This window comes from Echeneis naucrates, chromosome 15 (genome assembly GCF_900963305.1).
Source record: "Echeneis naucrates chromosome 15, fEcheNa1.1, whole genome shotgun sequence".
NCBI lineage: Eukaryota > Metazoa > Chordata > Actinopteri > Carangiformes > Echeneidae > Echeneis > Echeneis naucrates.
Genome location: NC_042525.1, coordinates 259,965 through 275,283, shown reverse-complemented (window position 1 = coordinate 275,283; position 15,319 = coordinate 259,965). Strand labels below are relative to the sequence as shown.

Below are 15,319 nucleotides of genomic sequence, written 5' to 3'. Positions count from 1 at the left end.
CATGGTGGTTTGCTGCAGCCTGGTTTATTTCAGTCACACAAACTTAAATAACACAACGTCAAAACACAACATGGTTTCCTGGGATTGAAAAGTGACTTTATAAATTATCATTTTAACCAGAAACCAAACAGAAAAAATGAGACAACACGGACAGATAAAGGAAGATGAAGATGATGATGATAAACTTCTGTGTTACTGTCCTGATGTTTGGCTGTCGTTTGTTTTCCTGCCACCAGAGGATGCTGCCGATGCGTCAGAAGTTCCTGCCTCAGGATTCAGGTCCGGAGAGAATCGGCAGGTGGAATCATTTGGTTGACTCACATCCTGAATCTGTTCAGACCTTCAGACCGTACCGAGACACCCCCCCCCCTCCCTCTGTTCCCAGGAGAAGGTGACACAGACACGTCATTACTCTGCTCATTTACAACCCTGAAAACAACAAATCACCAATACACACTGAATACACACGCCCCCCCCGTCTGTGGACCGGCCCTCCATGTGCTGGGGGCCTTCACCTTCAGACCTATTTGAAGTCTTTGTGCTGCAGAGCTTCTTTGTGTCCTGGACTCTCATCTCCACAGTTCAGACACTTCACAACTACCTGTAACGCTGGACCCCCCCAACCCGCCCCCGCCTGAGTGTCTGCCTCTATGAATAACAATACAACAGTTTCCCGGTTGTGGCCCTCGTGTGTCGCCCCCACAAGGTTCTATTGGCCCTATGAAGGCTCTTTACAGTCACTAATACATGAGAGACAACAATGGCAGCTCATCAGTCTGCACTGTGATTGGTCCTGCCGTGACTTGAGCCAGGGTGTGAAACGCGTGGTGTTAACAGAATCTAGGTCGGTCAGATACAGATCTCTGAGGTCGGGCTCTGTGTGTTCCTCTGGTGAACTTTGTCTTCACAGTAACACAATACACATGAGGTGAAGTGGCGAGTTTTCGTTGGTTGTCCCAGTTGCCATGGTTACATCAGTAAATGTTGTGTCGTAGGGATGCCTGAACAGCAGATCATGTGATCTTCAGTCCAGTTCAAGGCTTAGGTCCCAGTCAGGCTCAGGTGTCCTCTGTCCAACAGGTGGATCACTCAGGGTCCAACATCAGATTGAAAGGTTCAACTGGCCCTAAAGGGAACCAAAACTTCAAATCCTTCATGAAGCAGAGGGTCTCTTTTTGGTTCCAGACCTCCATAGATCATGTCCTGGACCTTGCTTGTAAATTTGTGTTAAGAACCCATTTTCTAAATGCATCTGATGGTTAAAGGTCACAGAAAACAGCGTGACAAAATCAAACCAGCTGCATGTCACATTGATGCCGTTCAGTCATGTAAACAGGAAGTGGGTGACACCGTCACTGGACCTCCAGCTCGGCCTGTTCCCGCCTTGGCCTGATGGCACCCAGCCAGTGGTCTGTGGTCGTTCAGGGTCGGAGTTGCGTGCAGCCTTTCTGGGTGGAGCTCAGCCACGTGGAGCTCCAAAAAAACTGACCGCCTGTAACCTGTGATTTTAGCCGCGGTCACACTCTGGAGCCGGACTCGGAGGACAGGACTCTGGTCAGTGAGGTTGACCTGGGTCAGACCTGAACCCTGTGTTCAGAGCCGACAAGGCTCCATCCAAATATGCAGCCTGTGAAAATGTCAGACGTCCAGGAGACAGGATGGAAGTGTCTCTTTACAAACTGTGGAAGATCCTGGTTGAGAATCCGCTGTGGTCAGCTCCAAGTTACTCCTGCATGCTGAGAAATACCCAGAAAGAGGCTAATGCAGCAGATTGAACCTGAAACAGGAAGGAGTTCCACTGACTCTCAGACGTCTCACTCTCGTCCACGTTCTTTCGTCCTGATCCAGCTCTCCATGTCTCAACCAGTGTTTTCCAGCCGTGAAGGAGCGAAGACATCTCATCACAATTTGTCCAAATCACAGCGCAGGCCGGGTGTAATGAGCGGGACGCCACAGCTATGATGATTACAGCATCAGCAGCGGTGAGCAGCACACAATAACTGCTGGGAGCTGACGGGGGGGAGAGGAGGAAGAGGAGATGTTGGTCAGCTCCTCATGCAGGAAAAAACAGCAGAGTCTCTGTAACTCAACACAATCACAAAAAAATCTGCACAAACTTGTGGACATCAGCTGTAGTTGTGTCTCCTCCCTCAGTCTGATCAGGAAGTCCAGTTCTTCCAGATCGTCATTCCCGTTCCTCCTCTTCCTCTGTGAATGATAACTGACGTTGTGGGTGTCTGTCTGTGTTTAAAACAAACTGGCATCACTCGTGTCATCACAGCTGACGGATTATCATGAGCCCACAGGTATCACTGGACCTGGGTCTCAGGAGGTTCTGTGTTGGATCCTGAAGGTCAACACCATCGCCAAAAGAAAATCTGGAGTTGATTCAGTCATCATAACATCGTCATTGTGATAACTTGAAAACAGGATCAAGGAGAAGAAATGAAGTGTTTGAAACAATATTATAGATAAATGTGTGCGTGTGTGTGTGTGTGTGTGTGTGTGTGTGTGTGTGTGTGTGAGTCATTAACATGCAGCTTCACCCACAGATGGATTGCTCCTCTGTTCATCCTACAGGTGATTGATCTGTTAACAACTATTTCCCTTACAGACCTTTGATTGAGTGCTGCTTGTCTTTGCCTGAAAGGAACAGTGTGTGTGTGTGTGTGTGTGTGTGTGTGTGGAGGCCGGCCCACAGCAGCCTCAGTTGGGGGTTTTCAGTTCTCTATTTATGAGCTTTTCTTTACATATTCATTCTGCTGCTGTTAAACAAAAGGCACAGTGACTGTACTACTGTGTGTGTGCTGACAGAAAAGAATAATAAAAGAGGTCCTGGGACACAGCAGACCATCTCTGTGATGAAGTCCTGTCTGTCCGTCTTCTGCTGAATCATTCGGAGACTGGATGTTGGTGAAGGTGAATCTTCATGTGAATCGAAAATCGTTTTAGTTAATTTTAAACACTTTTACAGAAAATGATGAAGATAAACTGCTGAGTCTGTAGAGCATCCGTTCCAGACTCTGAGCTCAGGACCTGGTCTCTGGTCTCTGATCTCGATATGTGAAGTGTGGGAATTTGACAGTGTAGATAACAAGGCCCTGGTTTCCATGGTGAAGGTATTTGATTGGCAGCTGGTGGGGGGGCTTGATTGATAAGGACCCCCCTGCTATTCCAGTGACAGCTGCTGTCAGAGAGTCAGAGTCCACATCAGATCTATCAACTGGTACACCCCCAACACACACACAGTGTGATCAACTTTCTTCACCATGTCTCAGAAATGTATTCAATGAAAGACTTTAACTGTCAAAGTGTTAAAATTAAACAGCTCACAAACTGATTCAACTATAAAATGTGATGAAATAACTAACAGGTTCAACTCATTAATAATTAATAATATATAATAATCAATTAATAAACATTTCCCAGGTCATTTTAGAGGAAGTGGTGACCTCAGAAACAGGAAGTGACGGCTGAGCTCCTCGTTAAACTGGAACTATTTCACTGATGAACTGGGAGAGAAGCTCAGATTCAATGTCCAGATTGGCCCCGCCCACTCTGACATCATGAAGACCATCATCACCAGCACACAAAACAGGAAGTTAGCACTGAACATACAGATGTCTGGTCATTGAAGTCGTGTTAAAAACATATAAATATGTGAAGCTGCAACCTGCAACTTCTTCTTCTGTGGTTTTCTCTGAGCTGACGCTTGCCTGGTGAGTATCCCGCCATCATCATTGATAATGAATGATTGTGTCCTGGTTTTTAACATTGCTAATGTTAGCATAGAATAAAGTGAAACCAAGCACTATCTGAAAATGGGCGGTCTCCTCTGTCACCACCTGGGGGGCCGCCAACAGAGGAGGAGCAGAGATAATGTCTCTGATTGACAGCACCCCCTGCCGTCCCCCCAAACCCAGAGAGCATCAATACTTAAGAGAGACCATGAGATGGGGGGTTGGATGATAAACATTATCCCTCAACTTCCACCATAAAGGGATCAAAGGTCTAGGATCATCATCAATATCGTGAACTTTTAGTCCACGTGGAGTAGAAGAAGACGCCTTCAACTTCCTGATCCTCCTCTGAATTCAAACAGCCAAACAGGAAGTCTGGTCTGGAACACAATCTCAGAGAAACAAAGTTCAAACTCCCCATTTTGTATTTAATGATCTTGACCTGCTCTGTATCAGCTACACCAATTTTTACCCAATTACAGCCTAACAGGGTAACCTCAGCCAATCATTTGTCTCTATCACGTCATTCAAGACAATGGGACCCACCACCTGTGGCGTATCCTAAACCCGGACCCTCCTCCAGCCTGACGTTTCCTGCTCAGAGTCTGGATGCTGACGAAAGATTCCTCTGACTGGTCGAACCCTAAACCTGTCAATCGTTCACTTCCTGTCTGAGTATCGAAGTGTTTCCCTCTCAAGGTCTCCAGATGAACTCAGTCTGAGTTGGAATCTGAGTCCTATTCTCAGAGCTGGTCTGGGTCCTGGTCTGGGTCCTGGTCTCCTGCTGTGTCTGCAGGTTGACCTGGATGCTATGCTGGGCCTGCCTGTTGGTCCCGATCCCAGTCCTGGTATTGGCGCCCCTCCCTTGTGGTCCAGCCACCCCAGAACAGCATCTGTTAAAGTCATCAGTCAGCCTTTGAAGGGGGGGGGGGCAGAAACTCTGAACATGACGTGTTTCCAGCAGCCACTTCTTTCTTTCCCTTTTGAAAAAGTCCTACAAGACCCAAAATTACTCTCTGCTCATTAAATTTACACTCCCGGTTCCATTTAATGCTAACCTACCTCAACAACAGGAAGTGAAGACAAAAACATCTCTGTCCTTCAATCACAATGTTCAATTCCCACAAGTGTGTGTGTGTGGGGGCGGGGGGGGTCCATTTGATGTTCGTCCTCTCAGGAAAGCTTCTCTCTAATGTAACATGACCATCCCAGACTCCTCCCACAACACTGACATCATCAGCTTATCATCATAAAAACAGAATTTTTCATTGTTTTAGCTTCCAAATACACAAATATGACCTTTGACCTCTGTTTCATCTCAATGACATGAAATATGACTTGATCATTATTTTTCTGTACCAGCTTCAGATCTTTATTATTATTTATTTCATGTTTATGAAATCCTTCAGAAAGTGAAGTTCACTGTTAAAAACCAACCAGCAAACAACTCCAGTCAGCATCCAGTCAGATCACATGACTCTAAAGTGGACTCTGATTGGTCTGTAAACACAACATGGCCTCACATGTCACACAGAGAACTGAGTGACACACTCCACACACAGACGCAGCGAGGGCAAATTCATGACCAGTTGCGATTTAAATCAATTGCATAGACCCCCCCACACACACGCACACACACCATGAGTCCATCAGTGGGAACTCAGCAGCTTCCGCCGTAAACCCACACAGCTCCAGTTTCCCACGCTGCCTCACACACACCAGCTTGTGTGTGTGTGTGTGTGATTAGGGTTAGGGTTAGGGTTAGCACTTTTGTGTGTTCTGGTTGAAGTCAGATGTCTCATTTAATTTCAATTTGTGTTTGTATTTGATGATGTGACAAAGTGTTCATTTAATCATATTTGTGTGTGTGTGTCTGCTCTCAGACATTCAGCTAATTCTCAGCAGCGGCAGGTTGCCAGGTATTTTTACTGCCTGACCTGTGTGTGTGTGTGTGTGTGTGTGTGTGTGTGTGTTGGGTGGTGTTAGCAGAGCATAGATGTGAAAACCAGCAGCGTCCAGCTGACTGAAGTGAAGGCAGAGAGTCTACGGTGGCCTTGAAGGACAAACAGAAACAGGAAGTGCCACAGGAGGATCCAAGTAAAGCGCCATCCTTTGACTGAGGTTGTCTGAGGTCACATCCTCCCTTCCCCAATATGACCAATGAGAGGAGAGGAGAGTCAGTGACACACCGGTTCAGGGGCTGAGTCTTAACCTGGCTTCATCTTCAGGGATGATTTTGTCAGTCGATGATAGAAAACAAGGTGTTTTGGTTTCACGGCATGTTTTCGTGTTGCAGCAGCATTTGAAGGGCGTTTTATTAATTAGTTAACATAAAAAGCCATGACATGCCAGCTCCACCCCTGTGACAGACAGGACAACTACTGATTGGGTCAAAGGTGGTTCTGGACTGAACCAGCTCACCTTTCCATGAGTTAGCTCAGGGATGCTAATGTATAACTGCCCTCTGCTAACTTCTCAGTGGTCTTCATTTTGTCCCTTCTCCTGCCCCGTACATGTTTGTCCGGCTTGGTTTGTTTGTGGTCAGACTAAAGTTATGAAACATGTGGGGCTGAGGACTCTGAGCTGACCCTTGACCACCAGGTCCTGGTCTCAGGTGACTGTGTGTGTGTGTGTGTGTGTGTCAAAGGACACCATCCATTTGTTGCCTGATGCAGGTCTGGGTGTGTAATTAGAAAGTTCAAGACTCTGGTGGTCATTGACCCTCCTGCAGGATCTGGTTAAGCCCTGCAGACCGGAGGCTCAGTGGGATTCAGATGGAACATCAGTGAATGTGTCTGTTGGTCAAACCTAGAAGGACAATGAAAGATGTTCAGATTTAAAATGGAAATGTCTGTAAGTTCAGAGATGGCAGCCTCTCTCTCTTTCTCTCAGTCTGTCTCTGTCTCTCTCCCGCCCTGTCCAGATAAATAAACAGATGAGCTCACACTTAATGATGGAGAGGAAGGACTAAGAGCAATCCAATTCAAATCAATTTCGTTAACCATCTCCAGCCCACAGGAAGAGTTTCCTCCTCCATCAGCTGTGATTCCTCCTGATGGTTCTTCCTCTTTCCTCCTTAAACTGATCAGATCTGATCAGTCCGACTCTCTGACTCCTTCTGTGTGTTTATCCGTCCATTCTCATCCTCCATCTTTGATAGTGACGTCTAGAGTCACATCTCTACATCGGACGCTCCTATTGGCTCCGGTGGGTGATGTCACAGCCAATCAGAGTCTCTGGGTCAGTCCTGTATGTTTGTGGGTTTATTGTGTTGACAGAATAAAGACAATCAGATATTTGGAGCAGATTTTTCATCATTAGTGAGCAGAACTGCTGATCAGATAAAGATAGAAACGACCCAAACACATGACAGGAACTTTTCTTTGGAGAAGAAGGAAACATTCAGAGTGTTTTTAGTTAGTTCCTGTTTTCTGAGTCTGAACTGATCAGACAGACTCAGATGAGGAGAGTTTTAGACTTTAAAAAAAAGAAAGACAAAGGGAAGACAGAATGAGGGGGTTTTAACACAAACACAGCCAGTTCTGTTAATGACATTGTTTTGTGACTGGAATCTGACAGAAGTGTTGACTTAAGGTAAATGAATGAATAATGAACGAGTGGTTAAAGTGGTTAACGACTCATTCATTAAATGAACATCAGCTCAGGTGTGAATGTTTGTGACCTGGTCTGAGCCTCCTGGATTCATTTGACCCAGCATTAGGAAGTGAAGAAACATGGATGTCAAAATAAAAGCCTTTAACTAAAAGGCTAAAAGGCTATTAAAATGCTCCAGAAAAACACCAATCCAGAGAACACAACAACACAACGAAACACAAACCACAGGATGAAGCACAATGTCTTCACCTTCACAAGGTGAATGAGTCCGAGTCAGGCGGGTGATCCAGCTCTGAGAGGAGGGGGGAGGAGAAGAGGGAGGAAAAGCAGAGGAAGGAAAGATGGAGGGGGAGGAAGAGCAGAGGGAGGAAGGATGGAGGTGGGAGGTAGAGAAGGGGGAGGGAGGATGGAGGTGGGAGAAAGAGAAGGGGTAGGAAGAGAAGGAGGAGGAAGGATAGAGGTGGGAGGAAGAGAAGGGGGAGGGAGGATGGAGGTGGGAGGAAGAGAAGGGGGAGGAAGGATGGAGGTGGGAGGAAGAGAAGGGGGAGAAAAGGAGGGGGGAAGAAGAGAAGGGGGAGGAAGAGAAGGGGGAGGAAAGGAGGAGAAGGAGGAAGAGAAGGGGGAGGAAGGATGGAGGTGGGAAGAAGAGAAGGGGGAGGAAGGATGGAGGTGGGAGGAAGAGAAGGGGGAGGAAAGGATGGAGGTGGGAGGAAGAGAAGGGGGAGGAAAGGAGGAGGGGAGGAAGAGAAGGGGGAGGAAGGACGGAGGTGATAGGAAGAGAAGGGGGAGGAAGGATGGAGGTGGGAGGAAGAGAAGGGGGAGGATAAGAAGGGGTAGGAAGAGAAGGGGGAGGAAAGGAGGAGGGGAGGAAGAGAAGGGGGAGGATAAGAAGGGGTAGGAAGAGAAGGGGGAGGAAAGGAGGAGGGGAGGAAGAGAAGGGGGAGGAAGGATGGAGGTGGGAGGGAAGAGAAGGGGGAGGAAGGGAGGAGGGGAGGTGGCAGATGGCTGCAGAGCAGGAACGATGGAGAGAGAGAGAGAGAGAGAGAGAGAGAGAGAGAGAGAGGTGTAACCAAGGTGGTGAAGTAGAGAGAGGGAAGTTGGAGGATGGGAGGCGTCTCTGTGTGTGTGTGTGTGTGTGTGTGTGTGTGTGTGTGTGTGCATGTGTGTGTTGGGGGTTACCTGTTCTGGAGGAAAATGGAGCTTCACCTTCATGATGGGACATAAAAACAAACTCAGTAGATTAAAGATGATCTGCCCCCTCCTCAGTGGATGAACATAAAGGCCCCCCCCCACAGGGCAGCTGATGGATGTAGAGACTCCTGGGGCTAAGGGGGGGCAGTTAGAGCCTGAGCCAAGTCCACATATACACAGACAGACCTGGTCCTGTGCTGGTTCCTGTGCTGGTCCTGGTTCTGTTCTGGTCCTGGTACTGGTCATGCTTTGGCCCTGGTCCTGGTCCTGTTCTGGCCCTGGTCCTGCTCAGGTCCTGGTCCTGCACTGGTCCTGGGTCTGGGTTAGTTAGTTCAGACTTTCTATCCTCGTGGCCGATACTCTGCTAATTAACGATAATCAATAAAGTCTAATTGATGATGAATGTCATAAAGGGCGTGGTTTGAAGGTCGTTCATTTCTGACGTCACACGGTGAGCGGGCCATTCATCCTGGGGGGGGGGCTAATCGCCTGTAATCCTTTTAATGTCTCTCACTCAGTCAATACACAACCAGCCTCACTGTAAAGTATTAATGTGGGGGGGGTCAGGTCCATGACCCTCTTCACTCCGAGGATGCCCTCTCTTTGGGAGGGCGTCATTTCTCTTGGTGTTTTTGACTGAGCAGCGCGCGCAGGGCAGCTCAGGCTCCTCCCCCCCCCCCCCCCCCCCCCCCTCCCTCCGGTCCTCAGGTAAAGAGATGTTTTAAATGTGGGGGGGGGGAGCGGGGCCGGGGTTGGGGGGGGGTCCGCTTTTGTTCTGCAGGAAAAGGGGCTTGTTCTCCGCAGAGCTGCTGCCATTTTAACGGGGGTGTGAGAGAGACACAGTCCCGCCACTCCAAGCCGAGCAGCAGCCGCGAGGACCGAGCCGGAGCGGGAATACACACTCTGACACACACACAGACACACACAGACGCACACCTGAGGCCGGAGCAGGACGGACTGTCAGTCCGGCTCCGCTCTCTGAAGGAAAACCTGCAGCGCGCTGCTCCAAAACTTCAGGCGCAGCAAAGATCCTGCAAGTGCACTTGGTCCTGCAGCCCGGACCAGGACCCGGACCCGGACCAGGAGCAGGACCAGCACCGTGTCCACGAGCTTCATTACCAGGTCGTTCAGCTTCCTGCAGAGCACCGGCTCAGCCGTAATGGACCTTGGTCTTAAGAATCCTCACCTCTGATCCGGATCGGAAATTTGTGGACCCGAGCTCCGATTTCATCAAACCAGACCAGCTGGACTCTACAAGAGACAAGAATTTACTGAGAGACCGTTTCACCTCCATCCAACATGCGACCCATCAGGTCCAGACTCAGCTACCTGTGAGTCCTCACCTCCTTCTGTCCTCTCCTCCTTCCTCTCCTCGTCCTCACTAACTTCTTCTTGTTCTTCTTCGCAGGTTTCTGCACTTGTTTGCTTTCTTCTTCTACGCTCAGGTGAGTCACACTTAAACAACAAATATCTGACAATTATTGTTTTCATTCTGGGAGATAAAATCTGTTAACATGTGCAGTGGAGGCGCGCGGACATCAGGTGAGGACTCATCCTCACACCGTCACATCTCCCATGGTGCACCGGGCAGGGGGCGCGCGGCCCGCTGCTCCACAGCCCGGTCCTGGCACAGGGCGCGCGGGCACAGACGGAGCTCGGACCGGGGGCGGGAGAAATGAGGAGTCAGACCCGGTCTTAGTTCCGTCCTGCAGGTCTCCGGGACTCAGCTGAACTTTAGAGAAATAAGAGAGCAATGTTGACGCGCTGACGACGACGACGATGATGATGATGATGATTTAATTTCTGACAGGTAACCAATCAGTCCCCGCCTAATTTCACGCAGCATGTAAGCGAGCAGAGCAAAGTGACGGACCGCGTGAGCCGCAGGTTGATCCGGATCTACCAGCTCTACAGCCGGACCAGCGGAAAGCACGTCCAGGTCCTGCCCAACAAGAAGATCAACGCCATGGCGGAGGACGGAGACGCGCACGGTAAGACCTCCACTTAGAAACCAGGTGTCTCCACTCCACTTTAGGTTTTTAAAGCGTCGGTTTAACACTTGCAGAAAACAATTCGAATTTTATTTCAGACAAATCAAATATTTTATGGTTTAACTAATTATTTCTGTTTGTAAGTAAAATAATTCTCTGATATTTTCCGACGTGGCTGAAAAATCATTTAAATTATTAAATTAATGAGCAGAAATAAAGAACGGGTGTTTCTTTTATTAGTCAACACGTGCACATGGACAGCCTGCTACCGGGATAAAGTCCGGATTTACCGGAGACCGGCCGGGGCGGGGGGGGCGTCCGGCGCAGAGTGCGCGGTGCTGGGGCTGGTCCTCCAGAGACCCGCCGGTCTGGAAGATCCATTAGAGTCATCGCGCTGCTTCCCCAAACATTTCCTGCTCAGAGCCCCCACCCCACCCACCGGAGCCGGTCCAGGCTGCAGCTCCTCCATCTCTGTGCATTTGAACAGTTTGTGTAGATAACGGGGGTCCTGGCGCTGTGGGGGTCTGACTCTGCAGCTTCAGACCCGGTCTTATGAGACCATGTGGATTTGGATTATGTTGCATCTGATGCTTTAAAGTTGTAGATCGGTATCTAGGAGGTCCTAAACAGCACCCGGTTCAGGTTCTGGAACGTGGTCCGAGATCAGACATTATTAAAATCATCTTAAAAATTAAGCTGAACTGTATTATTGTGAGCACAAAACTTCCTGAAATGCAGATTCTTCTCAAGAAGAATTCATGATGGACCTGACTCCAGAGTCCAGAATCCAGAGTCCTGACTCCAGAATGAATCTCTTTCTCTTTCAAAGAATCAGAGACACATGGTTTTAGCATTTTGAAAGAATTTCAGCTCACATGAATCTCCAGGAACAGTCCCTGAGGTTGGAATGTGTGTTTGTGCACACATGTATGTATGTGTAAGTGTGTGTGTGCGTGTCTGCGTTTAACTGAACTCCTGTTTGTGTGTTTCAGCTAAACTCATTGTGGAGACAGACACATTTGGGAGTCGAGTCCGGATTAGAGGTGCTGAGACTGGATTCTACATCTGCATGAACAAGAGGGGGAAGCTGATTGGGAAGGTGAGTCCGGTTCAGCTCCTGGAGACCACGAGTCTGAACACAGCTAAATATCACCACACACAGACACACAAGTCCAGATTCCAACAACAAAACCCAGAAGAGACCCTGATGTGGGTCAGTCACACACATTGTGTTGACAATAACAAAATATCACAGGTCTGTGATGACTATATAAATGACGACTATGTATGTGTGTATGTATTATGTGTGTGTGTTGGGCTTTCTCACTATGACGGCTAATAAAAAGAGCTGGCCCCCCCACCCCCCACCCTCTCCTCTCCACCCACCCAGCACCCCGCCTCGTGCACCATCTGCCCTGAGCTACCGGCCCAGTTACAGCCCCAGTGTGTGTGTGTGTGTGTTGATGGGAGAGGGAGTGTGTCTTTTGGATGTATGTGTGTACCATGACTATTTTTATAACACATGCTATGATCTGGGGGTTGGGGGGGGGGGGGGGGGGTACAGTAGGAAAACACCAGGGGTCCAGGTCCAGGTCCTGGTCCAGTCTGGTTGAGTTGACCTGACTGTACTGTCACCTTAAATAGACTGTTGATCACACGTTGTCTCATAGTTCTGGGGGGCGGTATGATGATCAGAGCTTCACAGTTTGACCTCAGGGCCGACGGTTCAGGCTCCGTCCTCCAGTTCTGACCCTCCAACCCACCGAGGGGGGGGGGCCTCGGCCTCTCTGATGTATAATGACTGTAGCATCTGCTGTGTGAATGTGGGGGGGCTGATATCTTCTCCATGTCTCCTGCAGAGAAATGGTCAGGGTCGCGACTGCATCTTCACCGAGATCGTCTTGGAGAACAACTACACGGCGCTCAGGAACGCTCGCTATGAGGGCTGGTACATGGCGTTCACCCGCCGTGGCCGCCCACGCAAGGGATCACGCACACGCCAGCACCAGCGCGAGGTCCATTTCATGAAAAGGCTGCCGAGGGGGCAGCAGCCCGCCCATCCGAGCCACCACCGGCCCTTCGACTTCATCCACTACCCCTTCAGCCAAAGGACTAAACGCACTCGGTACTCGTCAGAACACTAAGGATCATGGGAAACACGGACACTGAACAGACACACACTCTCTGAGCTTCGCTGTGTGACTTTCTGTACATACACCCAAAGATCACAATCTATTTTTGTACTCGGGACTTTTAGTAACAGAGTTTGTTTTTAGAGGCACAGAATCCATTAGATCCTGGTCTTGGAGTCCTGGGCTCCAGGTCCAACTCCTGTACCTGGACTTGCGGGGGAGTTGCTTTAGAGGGTTGTGTAGTTTTTGTGTTGCTGGACTCACCTGCTGGGACCTGATGAGCTGCTGAACGCTGCATTCATAGACACACTGTCCCTCAGAGCGTTGGAGTCAGTGAACGCAGCGTCTGATGAACATTGAAGCAGCTACACCTGATCACAGGCTCCTGTCCTGACGTGTACAAATGCATCAAAGTGTAAGGGCTCCAGGTGTTGTGTCCTCCCCCCGGATGTTTTATACTTATATAAATCTATTTTTATTTGAGGATTGTAAAATAATTTTAAATGATATTTATTTAAACACAACTGAGCATTAGATCTGACATTAAACTCTTGTTTGGTTAATGTCTGTTTGAGCATCTGTGACACACAACACTTTAATACAACACGACACAGAGACAACACAGATATGCAACATGGAGACCACATTTTAACACAGCTTGCATCTTTGACAAGAACCTTTCCACTGTTTCAGTTACACATACACAATCTGAAAACAGGACTCATGTTGTCTCCTCTCAGTAAGTTTGAGACTAAAACAGTAGAAGAAGAAAAGACGAGTTTAAAGGTCAAATGTGTTGTTTCGTGTCACTTTGGAAACTTTAACATGCATTAAACATACAAACGTGTGGAACAGAAGAACAAACTGAGCTGTGTCATGTTGAGTTGTTGTATAAATGTTGCCATGTTGTGTTGTTGTTGTAGTTGTTGGAGGGGGCACAGAGAGACAGATGAAGATGGACCTACTGCTGCCATGTCTCCATGGACGCAGGTTTGGGACAAAATGAAAATGTCCTGACTCTTGACATTAATCTGTTTAAATCCGTCCATGTTGTATTAACAGGGATTTGTCCCTGAGCAAAGGAACAGAGAGACACCAGGTCAATCAACTCAACAGAGTTTTCATGGTCTTAGACAGAGACCATGACCCCCCCCCAGCTGAACTGCCTTGTGGGAAAAGTCGCACCTTCTGTGTTGCCCCCATGCAAATGTGGAGAAACAGGGGAAATGTCACTTTCATCCATTTTATTGAGCTGCTGCCGTTGTCCTAAACTCTGGATAAACAAACAGCTGCCATCTTCATCTGATTAGGGGGCAGTTTAACTCCTGGACCCACCCCCATCAGAAAAAACAGGCAGCTCATGCTCTTAGTGTTTGTGATCAGACCTGTTGTCTTTTCCATTGGAAGCTGTAAGTTTGTGTTTGTGCGTTTCTGTGGCTGATCTGCACAATTATCAGCTAAATGTGTTTGCCAGCTCAAGCAGAGCCCCCTGCCCTAAAAAGATCAAAAGAGATGATCCCCCCACACACACACACACCCCCACCACAACCGTCAAACACCCCCCCCCCATCCCCACTCCCAACCTCTTCATTTCCTTTCAGCCATTATAGTTCAGTTGGAAATCCAAACATAAATTATGTTTCTGGATGGTGTGGTGTCTGCGTATTTGAATTACAGGCTGCTTGTGCTCAGCTGACCTTCGTCACATGCATGACAATCAAATAGATACTACGGATGCCAACCGTCAAAAGGTCAACCAGCTTTTAGGGTTTAGACCCCGATACAAGCTGAATAGGAACTGTGTGTGTGTGTGTGCTGTATGTGACGCTGTCCTGCAGCCTCTTCGTCAGCGGGCTGATGTGGCAGATAAAATAGTGGATAGAAATAGTTTTATCTGAGATGTTTGCCACTAAAAACATAAATCATTCTTTGTCTCTCTTCTGAGTGAAGCCAACAGACAAACAAGACCATGTTTTAGTCTAACATCACGTCGTCCTGTCCGGTGTGTTCAGGGCCCTGAAACAGACGAGCTGAAACTGAGACCTTTGAAATGGTGATGAGCTGCTGATCCCTTCATTTCAGGACTGTATCTCTGGATGTATGTGAGTAGTCATGTGGTCTGTTTTCTCAGGTGTGTTACTGTTCACATCCTGATCCACAACACAAGCACAGATCAGCCTCTCATTGAGTTCCTGAATCACAACCAGTGACTCATTGGCTGCTTTTGGCAGAGGAGCAGAGAGTGAATACTCGAGGAGGCAGAGCCTCTTCAGAGGGGCTCTTCACAGCACGACTATGAAACAAAGTGACTCATTGAGGAGTCTGAAGTCCAACTGCCTGTTTCCATCCTTCAGCCTCTGTCAGTCCATCATGGTTTTTTCATTTGACTTCCCCAGTTGGTGGATTTCCTCGTCAGGTCCACCGTAGACCACACATTCACTTCTTCATCTCTTCTCCCAGTGCACTTATACACTTATATTTGTTGAACTTCCGGCTTTGGGTCTTATTTGTGTCCACGAATTCTCACCTTTTCTCTGTCTGGAGGCAGCAAAAACAAATCTGATTGGGTGACTCTATTTTGATGGTTTTGGCTTCAGTTCCTCAACTCGTGTATCTAGAGGCTAGCCCCCTCTGTTGGCCAACACAAACA

At 48.3% G+C, this 15,319-nt stretch overlaps 1 protein-coding gene across 1 annotated transcript; it reads left to right on the top strand.

Annotated features, from left to right (window-relative positions):
- The first annotated feature begins 9,752 nt into the window (after positions 1–9,752).
- On the top strand, positions 9,753–12,681 carry fgf8a (fibroblast growth factor 8a). The gene is made up of 5 exons (XM_029521753.1): positions 9,753–9,877; positions 9,955–9,991; positions 10,357–10,537; positions 11,530–11,636; positions 12,397–12,681. Exons 1-5 carry the CDS (start codon positions 9,846–9,848, stop codon positions 12,679–12,681), a joined length of 642 nt encoding a protein of 213 aa, XP_029377613.1. The 5' UTR covers positions 9,753–9,845.
- The last annotated feature ends 2,638 nt before the right edge of the window (positions 12,682–15,319 follow it).

Bases quoted from the DNA above. Each gene is read 5' to 3' on its own strand.
- fgf8a (XM_029521753.1), top strand. From the start codon at position 9,846: ATGCGACCCATCAGGTCCAGACTCAGCTACCT. The intron at 10,538-11,529 runs GTAAGACCTCCA...TGTGTGTTTCAG, and splicing joins GGAGGACGGAGACGCGCACG to CTAAACTCATTGTGGAGACA. The intron at 11,637-12,396 runs GTGAGTCCGGTT...TGTCTCCTGCAG, and splicing joins GGGGGAAGCTGATTGGGAAG to AGAAATGGTCAGGGTCGCGA.